The 15959-nt window shown below is 35.6% G+C and overlaps 2 protein-coding genes and 2 non-coding genes across 4 annotated transcripts; 2 read left to right on the top strand and 2 right to left on the bottom strand.

The window, feature by feature from the left end:
- Positions 1-305: 305 nt before the first annotated feature.
- On the bottom strand, positions 306-2125 carry LOC129578360 (cuticle protein 8-like; the record flags this gene model as incomplete). The annotated part of the gene is given in 2 exon segments (XM_055466770.1): positions 306-428; positions 1777-2125. Coding segments are annotated over 2 exon segments (129 nt in total), but the record flags the coding sequence as incomplete, so codon positions are not given.
- A 3432-nt stretch (positions 2126-5557) lies between these two features.
- Positions 5558-5680, bottom strand: LOC129579515 (U5 spliceosomal RNA). The gene has a single exon (XR_008689240.1). It is a non-coding gene; the product is annotated as a U5 spliceosomal RNA (small nuclear RNA).
- A 2150-nt stretch (positions 5681-7830) lies between these two features.
- Positions 7831-7954, top strand: LOC129579516 (U5 spliceosomal RNA). Its single transcript, XR_008689241.1, has one exon. It is a non-coding gene; the product is annotated as a U5 spliceosomal RNA (small nuclear RNA).
- A 2558-nt stretch (positions 7955-10512) lies between these two features.
- On the top strand, positions 10513-15904 carry LOC129578359 (cuticle protein 8). The gene is made up of 6 exons (XM_055466769.1): positions 10513-10779; positions 13337-13537; positions 14814-14830; positions 14893-14986; positions 15069-15124; positions 15364-15904. The coding sequence occupies exons 1-6, from the start codon at positions 10768-10770 to the stop codon at positions 15419-15421; spliced, it is 438 nt and encodes a 145-aa protein (XP_055322744.1). The 5' UTR covers positions 10513-10767; the 3' UTR covers positions 15422-15904.
- The last annotated feature ends 55 nt before the right edge of the window (positions 15905-15959 follow it).

Raw genomic sequence — 15959 nt, 5'->3', positions numbered from 1 at the left:
AAACTAAAACTACCATTTTCTGTTTATTTAATACCGAAAACACCCTAGTGTATATTCAGCCGTCTTCAGCTTTGTGTATCGTGTATCGTTTCAAGTAATTCTTGGATGAATACACAAACATGATGTAATTTCGATCGTGTTGGCTCTCTAAGGTGCGATCGAGAGTCGGATGCTTATATATGATTTGAAATATTGTTTTTTTTTTCTTCGCACCACTCTAATATGCAGCATAAAAATAATTTCTCTCTTTCTCTCTCTCTCTCTCTCGCATATTATACGAGAAATTAATTTAAAACAACACTTACGACTGGTTCAGGTAGTATGGCTTTAGCAACTGGTGCATAAATGGGCGATGCATAATGTCCGAGCTCGATTGGAATGGCATTAGATACAGATAGAGCAACGATTGCAAAAACCACCAAAATACACTGAAAAGTAAAAGCAAACGAAAACCGGCGGGATCTTTCAAAATTAAACATACGAAACCATTGATATAATACTAAAAGAGATTGTAAAACAAACGAAAACTACAAGAAAAAGAAACGTAAACGCAATCGAAGCTAAACTCGGCTGAAAATCAATTCTTTCGTTCAGTAAAAAAACAAAACAAAATAAAAATCAACAATTTACATAAAATGAGACAGAGGGGAAACGGTGTGTGTGTGTGTGTGTGCGTTTTTGTATCTGGTTTGTTTTACGAACTAAAAATAAGATAAAAATAAAACGCACATCATGTTGTTGATGCATTGAGGCTGGAAAGTCCATCCAACGGCCAAATGTATAATTGAACGTCACTTACAGTTATATTATCCAGACGCAAACAAAAAGAAATACGTAGACCGGAAAAGTAATTGAGAACTGAACAGCGACGCGAAGAGAAAGAGAGAGAGAGAGAGAGAGAGAGAGAGAAAAGTTTACGCAAATAAATGTCATAGTTAAGCACATTTATGCGGAGGGGACGAAATGCATAACTATTGTATGCTTTACACACATCACATTAAAGTTATGCCTTGTTTTATTGCGTTTTGATTACTTTTGACTTTAGTTGCTGTTGGTTTTTTTTATTGCGTTTGTTGTGTTATTCTTATACGAGTTAATTGACTATGCGCCGATACCGTTCGAAAACGATGAAAATATAGAAGCAAACACAACACATCACACCGCGTTGTTAATGACTCAGGCGAAATGGTGCGCCCAATAAAAAAAAATGGTGTGAATCGACACAACGGCCCCAAAAAATTAACCAACAGAGGTGCCAAAAAGTACATCGAGCAAAGTAAGCGACAATATAACACACACGCACGCACACTCACAACGATATCAGATTTTTCCGCAATTATTAATTGGATTTATGAAAGCACTTAGTTGATATAATCGAGGTTGTACAACACCGTTTCCATAACTTCCAAATGCAGCCACGAGATATGTGACTATTTCTCATGCAATATCAACTGGAATAGCGATCTAATTTAATAAGCTTCTTGATTGACACAATAATTCAAATATCATGCCTATCGAAAGCATGGAATTTTTGACTTTCCAACAATTTAACTGTGTAACCGTTCATTTTATCAAAGGAGCCTTCACCCAATTTAACTTCGATTGCTTGCGAGTTAGAAATACTTTGTTTGTCTGAAAAATCTAAATTTTTCTCGGTTCTGAAAAGGAAAAAAAACTGTCTCGACTGTTTCACTTTCATTTAAAATTAATTTAACCGATAAAATTTAAAAACTTTAAACGAAAAATCACACAACTTTAATCACATCAATTGCGTACCTTCATCTTGAACGATTTGGACTGATTCGTGCCAACTTTTCTTTCGTTTCGGTTAAATTGTTTTCGGTTTTGTTCCAAATAAATATAATTCGATTACTTTGACAAAGAATCAAGAGCCCAAAAAAAAATAAAAGAAAATAATGCAGCGATTTATTTTGTTCACTTGAAATTGCTCAAAAATGCGATCGCCCGCGTTAAATGAGCCGGAAAATAGAACGAAATAATACAGCGCGAATGTTTGCTGACTCGTAAATTTTCGTGAAAGCACCAACAGTGAAGAAGTAAAAAAGCGAGCGAGATCTCAAGTTGTATGCCTAAACTTCTTAAAACTCAAACTGATAATTTTGCGCATAACCGAAACGTCTTTTATACACAGGATTTGCCATGTTTTGCATCGTATGTTGCGCCAGCTAATTCAAATACATGCACACCGATCGGCAATCGGCATGTCGCGTATATTTCTTACATGACTTCTAGCTATGTGTCTTTAACGAACGCGTCTAGTGCATATATTTTCTATTTTCGTTTGAAAATTACATTTTTCATCATATATTATTTCTTCCCGTTCGATCTCCACACCGGCTAAGAGTATCGATGTGCGCGCGCTCGCGCGCTCCAACACTGCAGTTTCTTGTCTACATCTCGTATTTGTGTGCTTGTTGCTAATCCCAAATGCCCCACTCACGCCATTCAAGCCAGCGTTTAGTGGCTTAGTGCAGCCATTTGGCGATTAGCAATTGACACAGCACACATCGATGGATACGTGCATTTTATGTGCTATATTTTTTTTTTCTTACATTTTGGCCGCCCGTCATCATTTCTTCTCTCTGGTTGCAAGTTGCAACAACAGAGCAGCACTTTGCGCTGCTGGCTGCATTACATTCGAATGAACTGGAATGAAAACAAATAATCTCGAGTAAAATATCTCACTTTTTTCTGTGTATTTAGAAGTGTTGTGCTGCGATTCGATCAAATGTTATAGATAATGCGAAGAGCGACACTTTTGCACACGGCCCATTAGAATCGGAAGCATTGTTGTTTGATCATGGTTGAGAGTGGGTCAAAATCGAAGCGCACAAGTGTGGCATCGACGAATCGGCACCTCGTGGGAATTGGCAAACAAGAGACAGTTGGCCATTAAAAACCACACAACATAAAAATCGAACGCGCCATTGTGTTCGCAAATTGGATGTTGTAATAGTTGTAAATATGCTCAACAGATTCAAACTTAGCAATATCGTGCACCAATTATTACGAACCGTCTAGTGTGGCAGCATCTGGTCGCGCGCTGCACATGAATCGACGAAAAAAAAACTGACTTGGTTACGATTATGTCGACTATAAAAATCCATTGTCATGCATGTTTCCTTTATTCGGAAAAAATATACATAAAAAACATTTTACACAATAACTCAATTTATACTTTAACTTTACACCTGTACCATGAGCTCTTCAGGCCTGCGTGTGTTTGTCTAAGAGGGCTGAATACTCAAGTAAGCAGTGACCAACTTTACTTCGTTTTTCTTTTGCGATCAAGCACACAACGTTCTTACAAACAACATGCATATGCATATTTCGAATGTGCAAGCATTTTCACTTTCAGCCGTCTATTAAATAATAATTTTTGGATGCAAACGCTTGAATAAACCGTCCTTTTCTTTATTAAACACGATTAGCTAAACAGAAATACATAAAAATAAATCTGATGCAATTGTCAACGATGGAAAGCAGGAACAAAGCGCACACAGTAAGCAAATCGTATACTGGATACGTGCAAACTCCGTGCGATGAATTAATAAAGAAAAATATGTGACACAAACGGCTGATGTCAAGACACAAGCAAAACGAAGAGAAAAACATCATGTAGAAAAGTCGCTTAGTTTGATTGCTTGATGTTGGGGTTTTATTTAAATGTTAACGATAATCAATGTTCCGTCATCATTTTTTTTCTTGCATCGTTGCTTGCTTCTGGTGTGCTCAAAAATTTGAAATATCGTGATCAAATTGAACTCGGCAGTGTCGGTGTCGACGACACAGTCACTTCACCATTCGCAACATTGTCAGAAAACTCGGAAGAGTTTTTCGAACAGAGCGCGATTCTCAATATGCGCACACAGATTATATGTGGTTATTAGAAATTAGTCAATTGGAATGAAAAAAAAGCAAACATTTTATGGGCTTGAGCGTGTGCATGACCTGTGGATGGATTTTTAATAGATTTGGTGTTGCATCAAGTTGAACCTCAAAGCAACAGCAACAAAAAAATTAACGCAAAAATCTATCGAAACCGAAGACATGGGTATTCTCTCTAGTACACTATCGCCTGGTGTTCACTTTGGTAGTCGTTTGCTAATATTTTCTTCTCAATTTCTTCCCGGCATCGTCTCTTCTGACATTTATGTACTTCGGTTGACGCTGTCTATGGCCTGACTCTCGACTTGGCTCCGCTCGACTCCGCTGCACACATATGGAAATATCACAACTGACTGTCCATAAAAATGGAATATCTTGTGTCCTATATCACGTAGCATGAATGCGACATTCGGCTTTCCAATCTATATTTGATGCATTGGTTCATTCTAAAGTCATATATATATAAATGTATGAATACGAAAATGAAAAATAGAAGAAAAGAAATGAAACCACGTAACAAACAGCGTACAACAACGAAACGGTGTTTTTAATGGGCCAGACGATTGTGGCATTAAATTGAGATAAATATATACGGATTTTAAATACGATCCCGTGTGTTGTGTGTTGATCGGTGCACTCAGAGCTAGAGCCATAGCCCGATTTGTTTGGTTTTATTCGCCATCTCCATTTCGGCGCTTGCCAGTATATGGTAATTCATTTGAGCATGAGCTCTCAGAATACACGAATTCGCGCGCTTGCTCAGCTCGAAAAGTTCAAATCAAAGATTCGTAGATAATGAAATTTTCTGTTGCAGAATCGTCATACAATCACTATTAATTGTGTGCCATTGCTTCATTGATTTTCTGGCTTGTTGGGCTCGTTGAGCTCGGTGTGCTTTTTTTTGTCTCTTTTGCTTCGTTCCAACGCCGCTAGCGCTGCCTCACTGCCATCGTTCAGCTACTGCACACTCGCATGCGCTTGCCCCGAGACAAAAACACACAACAGAAAAAAACCCATTTGCCGCGGCGCTATGTGTTTGTTTTTGGTATTTTAAAAGTTTCCTAATAAAATCGGCCAGAGCCATATTAAATGTCACGTTTAATCATCATCATCGATCAGGCTATGCACATATCATACGTGACTTGATTCTCTTCCACCACATATGCATGTGCCGTTGCTGTGTTGGCTGTTGCTGCTGTCGCCACCACCAATTGTGATTTGTCACTCTTCTTTCTTTTTTTAATCGAATGGAAATGCAATGGAGTTTTAATTAACTAAACACACACGCTTCGCAACCGATTCTGGCAGCCCATAATAAATTTCGATACCTTTTTACAAGTAATCAATAATAGACGACGGTCGAATAACAACAAACAACGACTACGACAACAACAAATAAATTGTAATAAATTAAAAGCATTTTATTGCGAAACGGCCATGTTTCAAAGATCTCACACGATCGCGCTCAGCAAACTGGTTAAAAATTATGGAATCACCTTTGAATCTTTAGTACATCTTATAAATGTACTCATTTGCCGGCCAATTCTATTTACAGCAAGACGAAATTTTTGCGCGTTTTTTTCGTTGCCGTTCGCCGAATGTGTTTCTGTTGCTTTTTTTTTCTTCTAAATATTTCAAGTGGTTAAAATGGATCCGATTGCTCAGATCCAAACAAAAAATTGTCATTTAGACTCATTTGAGTGCTCCTATCCGCAGAAATCTTTAGTAAAAGGCGAAAGATTTATTTGACATCGAATAGAAGCCAGAGTGACGAACCAAACGATACACAGCCACCATATGCATATTGCTCAGTCGTTGCGTCAGCGAATTATAACAGCGCTACGGATGAAACGAGAGTCGTTCATCGGTTCTTGCTATGTGATACGCGTTGTGTGCGGTATGTGTATGATGTTTGCCTTATACGTTTTGTGCTTTTCGCTCGCTCTATTTATGTCAGCTGTCGAATCAACAGTTCGCATCTTATTTAAAATGTGCGTTTGTTCGAATTCTTCATTACAAACACATCAATTTAGTTTTTTTTCTTCTGTGAATGACTTTGTACTAAATAAACAATTTTTTTTTTCATTCGTACGCTTCACATCGGAATTGCCTGTTTGTTACTTAAGACTTTGATCGGTTCGAGAAAAAAATGGCTAAATTAAAAATGTTTAAACGAGATTCTTCGCCTGAATTTGAATTTATGAAGGGAATTTTTTATTGTACTCTCACATACGATGTCAAATCGATCAATTATTTCGAAAGTACCAAACAAATAAAGATGAACTCTTTCCGGTCATTTTTCCATGGAATTGTATCACTATCAAAATGCAACGGTCATAAAATTTGAAACTATCAGTCGTTCGAAGCCAACGTGTCCGTGTGATATTATTGAAATTGAAAGTGTTCCTAATCTAATCGCATAGACCTTTTGTCTTGGGAAGCTGACAAAAATTACATCGACGCACACAAACAGAGAGAGAGAGAGAGAGAGAGAGAAAGAGAGAGAAAGAAAGCGAAAGAGAGACGGGCTAATACTGATGTTAATAAAAAAAAGCCACACGAAGTGAAAAAGATTCTGCACAGAGCATATATGAAAGTAAAATTACATAATTTTTTTCCTCTTTAGCTGATATTTTATGTTTCGTCTTTAAGTGTAGCCCCTTCTATTTATTTTTGCGAAAAATCGGTGTTGTTTTTAATGTGATATATTAAATGTGTGTCAAATATGTGGGTTTCTATCTCAACTGGTCACAGTTTATGTGCCAATTGCATATGGTACCCGGCCGAACGTCTATTGAGTCGAAGGTGCAATTTCTTTTAATGTACATGGATGCCGTCGGCGTTCGCCAATCGTAATAATTCTCCTTGTCGCCCATTCAAATTCACACACACACACACGCTCGTCGAGCATGGGTTTTTATTTGATTCCAAAGCAAATGTTCAAATGTCACAAAATCATCGACCCAACCGATGCATTCGTTTGTTTGTTTGTTGTTATTTTTTCTGTTTTATTTTTTTTTTTTTGGTCGTAAGTGCCGGTAGACAATGCACCATGATCGCATGTTTATATGCAAAACGATCTGAAAAACCAATTCTCTTTTCCACATTTGGAAAAGCATGAAATAAATTCGTGGATGACAAACAGAATGTTTGAAGCGGGAAATTTGCTTGACTTTTAAAATGATGCCGAACAGATTCTGTTGTTGGAGTTTTTCTTCTTCTTTAAATTATGCTGTTCAAACCGAAAATGTGTCTTGCTAATGTAGATGACAACACAGATTATAATAATCAATTGAAAATCTTTTAAAGTTTTGCGCTCATTCATTTCAGTGTAATGGGTCACGACGCAACGATTCGATTGAATTATTACAACAAATAATTTCGATGAAGTTTTGTTGGTTTGTGTGCGTTTCCCACTCACATGCTTGTCAGTTTTGATTTCTTCATTTCATGCAAATGAAAACGACTTTGTTTGATTTTTTTTTCCTTCAAAAAATCCATTTCTCAGCTGAAAAGAGAAAAAACGTTTCAAAAAAAAAAAACATGCATACATTTTGGTGTACAAAAAGTGTAATTTTATTATTTGCTGTATTTTTTTCGGTTATTGATTAATTATAAATTCATTTTCCTTATAAATAACCACACTCTGGTTTAATGTAGCAAACGTAACGTAAGTAGCGTTTAAGCGTTTAATGGTGTTTTGCATAAAATTGTTCGTACGTTAATGCCGGGTATAGCAAAGTGAGCGAACAACCGAACGACAATCCGATGAACGTATAAGGCAATGGCACGTCTCACACAACACGTCTCACATAGAGCAAGAACCGATGAACGACTCTCGTTTCAACTGTAGCGCTGTTATAGTTCGCTGGCGCAACGACTGAGCAATATGCATATGGTGGCTGTGTATCGTTTGGTTCGTCACTCTGGCTTCTATTCGATGTCAAATAAATCTTTCGCCTTTTACTAAAGATTTCTGCGGATAGGAGCACTCAAATGAGTCTAAATGACAATTTTTTGTTTGGATCTGAGCAATCGGATCCGATTTTATCACACCAAAAAGAAAAGAAAAAAAGAAAACATGCAAAAATTGTATGGGAAATGTTCGCTGGAATATTTCATATATTTCATTGCGATAACAAAACAATGGATTTTTGTTTGGTTTTGCATGAGACGATTCCTTCATTAGGATTGTTTGGAGTTGGAACGATGTGTCGTATTGAATCGTCGATGAAGTTTGAGTATTAAGAATGATTTTCTTTTGTCTTTGCATCTTTGTAGATAGTTTCTTTCTCTTAAAATATATTTTTAATCTTTTCCTGTTAATATACCTCGTTTTTCTTCACATTACAATTGATTTTTAAAACGATATGAAGAAAAAAAAAACAATCGCTTGAGCATATTATTTTGAACGATTGACTCGAAATCAATTGAAAACCGAAGAACAATAACGGCAACAAAATGAATAAGACACAATTGATTTTGATATCAAATCAATTGACGAGATGTGTGCACATTGTGAAATGTGATCAGCATGTGTTGAAATAAATCACCTTTCAAAATTAAAATGAGAGAGACAGAGAAAACCGGATACATACAGACTTTCTGTTCATTTATTACATCTTTATTATCGGCTCATTGTTTTGTGCTGTGATTGAAAACGAGAGAAGAAATGTGCAAAATAAAAGAAATGAAAAATCTGGCAAAATCATCTTATAGAGTATATACGGTTAGCTATGCTTCCTCTTGTCGATTCACAATAATAAAATGATTAAATTTATTTATACCGTTTCGTTATTATAGCTTGTTTTTGTGAATAACAACAACAGCAAGCATTCCTGAATTTCAGATGGATTTCACTGCGCTTTTAGGCGGTGTTATTGTTTGTAAAAAAAAATTCAATATTTTTTTTCTTTTCACCCGAGCGCAATTGAATGGCTGCAGTCATGATGTTGTTAAATGACTCTCTCACCATGCTCATTATTTCAATTTATTAATTGTTTGAACATATCCTAGCCTATCATCCATTCAGCGGAATAAACAATGGCCAACTCACAAAGAACGGAATTTCCTGAGTTCCATGAACCTAGCGTATTCAGGATGCTGCTGATGCTGATGGTGCGGTGAGAGAGGGAGGGAGAGAAAGGAGGAGAAGTTCGAAACATTCTGCAATTCCGATTCAATAAATTTACTTTTCTTTACTATTTTTTTTTTCGTTAAAGCAATTTATGCACACATTTTGGTTTGAGAGGAAAATAAAACAAAAACAAAAAAGATCTTCAGGCAAAGTGAAATTTAAAATTTACAACAATCGAAAATTTCGGAAACAAATTTCCATAATTTATTACATAAAATGTAAAATTAATGATTGCATTTGAAATGATTAATTTGTACTAAAGAAGACATTATGAATAACACATGAAAACACAGGCTCACACACCGTGCACAACTGATTTGATAATAACTGATATTTAGGGAGAAAAAAAAAGTAAACACGTTTGGATGCCTTTAGACTTAATAAATGCACTTACCGCTGAAATTCGATCGCTTGCCGGCCGATTGCGAGCTGATTTACGAGAGACGCGTTGGAAGAAAATTCCAGATTTCAATATTAATACTTGAAATGACAGAAGTGATTAATAAAGCCTATGCAAATAGTCCGAAGAGCCAATGTGCGCTGTTCGGAGTTTGCGAGTGGAATGAATATTATGACAAGAGAAAAAAATTATTGTATCACACTGTTTCACATGATAAATTTTATTTTTCACCGTTATTTTTCGAAGCAACTGACAGTCGTTGCATTGGAATCAGCTTATGATGGCCGAAATTGAGAGTAAACAATACTTTTACATGTGAAACACCAACAAAAAGAAACCACTGCCGCTCTGACAGTGTTTTACCAAAAAAAAAAAAAAAACGAACGGAAAAACATTTCAGTTTATGGTGTTGTTTGAGCTGGGCAATGAATTTACGAAAAAAAATCGATTCGGTTGTACCACGATGTTGCATCAATTCCAGACCAAAGCCAACCAATACATCGATCTGAATCGCAGTGATTCGCACACACGAAAAAAAAGAAGAAATAATCAAAAACAAAAGAAAAACGCCAGCACTTGTATACACAGAGATCCAGCGTGACAAAACTTTCTGTAACCGTTTCTTCTTCTTCTTCTTCTTCGGTGGTGTTTTTCTCTCTTGCTCGCGCTATCGATGGTGTGTGCCTTCGTTTTTATTTTTGTGCTCATTTTCATATTTTTTTTTGTTTCGCTCTCGTTCGTTCCGTTGTTTTTGTCTTCAATGTAATTTTTCTTAACATTCATTCAGTCGATACAAACGCTGTTTGGTGCAAATCACATTACCGCCACACACAATACATGTATTATCATTTTCTGCGAGTATAACAGTATGAAGCTCATGCTTTCATTCTGTACATCTATCTATGTATGGGCTCCATGTCTATATGCCACACATTTTACCCAACTATTTTTTTTCAAATGTGTTGAAAAGCCAACGAATACGAAAAAATGAAGAAGTATTTATCGTAATCGCAAGGTGAATTTCGCTTTCATTTGGAATATAAAAGAAGCCGTGGTTAAGTTCACAGTTATCATTCTCAGTTGAAAAGTGGTTCAGCAAACTAGTATCACTCTGACAAATCAACAGCTCGCAAACATCGATTTTTTTTTCGAATCAATCGACAAACGAAAAAAAAACCAAACAACAACGTATCGAAATAAATTTAAACGAAGAAAAAAAAACGTTAGTGAATCCATTTCAAATAGTCAATTTGTGGTTTAGTGCAATTTTTCTTCAGTTTTCAATTGTTTTTAAATAGTTTTTATTACATTCTTTAAAAAAATGGCATTTAAGGTAAACTTTGTTTTAAATATCCTTTTTTAACAATTTTTTATTTGTGTTTGGTGCAACGACAAGGCTCAAATAAATTTCGGGCAATCCTTTTGTCTTTCTCACGTGTGATTGTGCCTCAAGAACTCTTTCGTTATTTATTCAGTTATTTAGTAATCATTGTTACTCTGCAGATATATTTCATTCAATTCAGTCCAGTATCAAATTCAAGAGAATTTCTGTTGTGTCGTACACATCTCAAGGATTTATTTAAATACTTTTCAAACATTTGCATATAGACGATTTGTTAGCATAATTTTTATTTTGGTAAAAAACAAGATCAATTTTTCAACACAAAATTAAACATTCGAAGTAAAAACATCACATTTTCTTGTACACATGATTCAAATGACGATCTACTTCGTCATTTGAATGATTCTTGGTTGAAGAATACCAACGAAATTCGCACAAAATCCAGAATTCAAGTAGGGATGCGCATGATAAAATGACAGAGAAGAATTTCGTACAAGACTTGGCGCTCCTTCCTGAAATTGATTGCAATTAACTCCCCCCGTTCAATTAGGTGACAATTAGCTCTACATTCAAATTTCGAATAAAAACTAGAGCATGGTTCCAAGTGGTTGCGTGTGCAAAATTTAAAAACGAAAATTCGTCCAATTCAAAAGTTGACGCAATGTAATTCAAATTGTTGTGCAATCAAAGGATCTAAAATTCTTGTAATAATGGATAATTGATATAATTTGGTATCGGATGACCAGTTATTAAATAATATCGTTAATTATATCAAATTAATGAAGAAAAATGCGCGTTATGTGGAGAATTTTTTAACAAGTTTCGATTTACAATCGATTACCCAACAGCATTGTCTTCTTCTTATTAGTTTTTTCGCTAACAATTCGCATTATAATTGTTCGCAAAGCAAAATGGTTTTAATTTTTCCAATAAAAATTTATTATTTCATCGATATCGTTCGTTGATTATTCAATGTTCGTCGGTATCGGTTATGAAATAATAATATCGGATAACTTGAAAGAGATCGAGAATGGATTTGGTTGCAATTGTATATGGTGCTGCGCGATATGCATCGTTTACTTCCTATCATATCTATGTATTTTTCAACCACATTTTTTACCTTTCATTTTTTTTCCTTCATCGAAATGGAACTATCAATTGAAGATTTGTTACCTGAATAAAATTCAAATCATTTTGCCCTTTCTATTTCCTAAAAAATGTAAGCCCACCGAGAAAAGAAAACCTACGATCTATTTATTCAAGTGACACAAGTTCCAGTGTCTAATTTTCTGCGTCACTTATCCGTGCAATGCACGATAAAATATATCCGATTCGATGACATTATGAGATCGTTTAAATAATACATCTCGTATAACATTTGACTTTGGATTCGAAATCAACGGCATAAAAGAGAAAGAGAAAAAAACGAGTCAAAACAAAGCCTATGAGTCGGCATAACTAAGGAAAAACTGAGAGAAAGATATGCCGTTAAACGCGTTTAAAATAAATTGTTATGAAAGAATGAAAGTGAACTTGCTCATTGAGTGTCAACCAGTTTGCGCGGATAAATGCATAATCGAAGCATAGCTGTCGTTAACTCGGGTGTGTGTGTATGTGGACGATGATCCTCAAAAAGTGTTGCACGCACGTCTTTCTTTCGTTTCATTGCACTTGCACGAGATTCTTGACACAACAAAACGGGAAAAAATTTACAACCGCGTCAACGCTCTCAGGGGTTCACATAATTGTTTGCGGCTGTGGTGACTGTTGCTGCTGTCGTCGTCGTGCTTTTTTTCTTGTTAAGAAACACATAGAATATCGATAGATATCGTGTTGATATTTTACCCAATGAATGATGAGTAGTAGTAAACGTAATAAAAATATCAGCTACATGTGTTTTTTACGGTCATTTCACCTTTCTTTCGTGCGCTTTGAACGACGTATCGTTGCATTTCTTCACGTCGATATTTTTTTTTTCGCACGTGTGCCGTGGCCTGTGTGTATGTGGGAGATGTTTGTTGTTGTTGCGTTGATTTTGTTAGCGCATTTATATTGTTTTGCATTTTGTATCGCATTGTATATGATCAAAAAATGCTTACAATATTTACCGGTACATGATATCTATTTTCCATGCAGCCGAATGGTATGGTATGAGGAGCCGGTTGTTGGAGATTTATACATGCCTGTATTCACTTTCATGCGAACACGTTTTCGGTGTGTCTGTGTGATTAGTAATCATAGGTCAATAGCTTTTTAGCAAAGACAAGACGTTCAATAACACGTCTTTTTTCTTCTTCTTCATGATTTTAATGCGCCTGTGATGCAAGCGCTGACTTGATCGATGATAAGAGCCATAAATAGATGTCGTAATTGCATATGAGGGAAATCGTGTTGCATTTCTAGTTGCATATGTGCATCGTGGTGTGTTCAGACAATGTAGTAGAGATGAAGATGATGGAAGAAGATGATGATGATGATGATGAAGAAAAATTAAGCAAAAGGTGTAATTAGCTAAAATGTGTTGCCCCCTTGATGGTTTACGTTTCAGTTCATCATCCTTGCATCAGCTGCTTTGTGCTGTACCGCATTTGCTTATCCAGTATTCGAGGACTACCAATATGCAGGACACGATCTCAGTTCACATGATGGCGGTGACAACTTCGAAAACGGCAGTTATCAACCAGTTGCATCTTCAAGAATAGGCGTACATGAATTGGGAGGCCATGAAGATGAACACGTCGATTACTATGTACGTATACAAAATTTCTATCTTTTTTCTCTTTGCATTTTTAATCCTTTTTATCTCTTCCAAATTCAAAACGAAAGCTAACAAACCATTTAGTTTTTTTTTTTTGCTAACAAGCCGTTTAGTTATATATTTGTTTGAAGCGTTGCATTGTTGATAAGACGAAAATCGTAATTGGACGTGTGGTTTTTCCACTTCGTTTTGTATGTTTGAACAACAACAACAAAATCGGAACATTCAAAATACACCAGAAATGAGAAAGCCACATCAAACGTACGAATATATATAAATAAATTTTCCTAAGACATTAATGCGAGCGAGTGCACTCACTGAATAAAAAGAAGAAGAAAAAAACCGACTACAAAACTACCAGTGCTACCAGATGATAACGATAGAAAAAACGAGGCATACAAATGATTACAACGCATGCATAAGATCAATGAAAAAAAAAATGAGCTGGTTTGATCATTACGTTAGACGCGCATCTCAATTACCATTCCGTATAGAGCATCTAGCCACGTACATAAAATGCAGTTTTGTACATTCATTAACGTCATTGCGCCTATCATTGCATAGCTGCATTTTCTTATCATTGTTTCTCCTCATTTATCTCTCTCACGTCTCGTGCTTCCATTTATCCATTTGTTTATTCTTCTTCACTTCTGCATATATGACTCAATTCGAGTTACGCGAACGCGTGTGTACAGGAAAAAAAACTTGCACATCTCTTCTTCTTGGCAGAGTGAATGAATCAGTGAAAGTTACGTTACACTTTAACGTTAAAAAAATTCGAGGTCAGTGCCATGAGATGCATGCATAACACAGTGCAATTGGAAGTTTTGTATGTGACGCAAAAAAAAAATAAACTGCATGCAATGATTATAACAATCTGATCATTTCATCTGATTGTTATGTGCTGCATTCTCAACGATGTTGCGGCGAATATATTCGAAACGCTGAAAATATTCGAAATCGATGCTGGAAGTCAATTTTAAATCGCTTTTTTAAACACGAAATAATTAGACAAACTATTCCGTTTTGCCTTATCATTATGATAATATGGATCTGCTTTCGTTCACTCGTTCGTTAAATATTTTGCATATATTTTCTCTCGTTCGATTTTCACTTCGATTTTACATTATCGCAATCAATGCTACATCCGACAGCGTAACAATGATCAATTTACTGAATTTCCTCTTTTTCTCTTCTGTTTCATATGAAACAACTTGTATTGTACACACATATGTTTGAAACGAATCCGTTGGGTAAACCCTCCTAGGCACCGCCTAAATACGCGTAAGTAATATAGAGTAAGTATTAAAAAGTTTATTATACTAATTATTAATCGATTTTCATAGCTTCAAATACGGCGTCAACGACTACCATACTGGCGACGTGAAATCACAACATGAAACACGTGACGGCGATGTTGTCAAAGGACAATATTCCTTGGTAAGGATCATGATCTGAGTATACATTGTATACATTGGTGTGATTAGAAATACGTGATATTAATAATTGCCCATTTTAACAGGTTGAGCCTGATGGTTCTATTAGAACTGTGGACTACACAGCTGATAAATTGAATGGGTAAGTTTTATTGAAAACATTTGATTCTCCTTTCGATTGAATTATTCACTTGTGGTCACTGGGCCAAATGAACCCATTGTTGCTCAACTATTGTTACCATTAATGAGTTAATTTTGAATCACATTTATGACTTGGAATTTCCTAACTCCATTCGGAATCAATGAATTTAGCAACGATTTAACTCAATAAACAACACCTAATTAAAAAAAATCATTTTTATTCGATTTGTTCATTCACAGTTTCAATGCGATCGTACACAAAACCGCTCCAGTCCACACTGGCCATGACCACTACTAAACACATACACCATTTGCGATTAGGCGCTCATTTAGCATCATCTAAAGAATTTGTTGTTTTTTTTTTAAAGAAAAGCATCCCAATTTCATCTGTACGCTTTTTGAATAATGATAAATACCGTTTTTGCCGCAAAATGATGATTTTAATTGATTAACTGGTTCGAATGGGAAATGATACAGAACGATGGATGGCATTATCAATTTTATGTAGTTTTTCTTTCAGTTTTTTTTGTTCATTATGAAAATTCTTTTTCTTTTTTTCTCGTTGGGTTTTGAGTACTTCCAAATCGGAACGGAACTCAAATACCTTTTCGCCTCGAATCATATGAGATCATATATATATTTATTCGATCACGCGTAAATTGAATTTAGAAAAATTTAATTAAATAAATGATGTACCAAATAAGTGAATATGTGCGTTCGTAAGCTGATTCGTATAGGAATTATTTGTTCTCAATAAAAAAAATCGATAAACTAATGAAAATGGTTGAAATGGCTTTTATTTTGAGAAAAAACCAAACCGATTTGAAACACTGAGC

The sequence above is a fragment of the Sitodiplosis mosellana genome, unplaced genomic scaffold (genome assembly GCF_009176505.1).
Source record: "Sitodiplosis mosellana isolate CC-2019 unplaced genomic scaffold, AAFC_SMos_1.0 Smas_scaffold_6226, whole genome shotgun sequence".
Classification (NCBI taxonomy): domain Eukaryota; kingdom Metazoa; phylum Arthropoda; class Insecta; order Diptera; family Cecidomyiidae; genus Sitodiplosis; species Sitodiplosis mosellana.
This window is presented reverse-complemented; position numbering and strand designations above follow the sequence as displayed.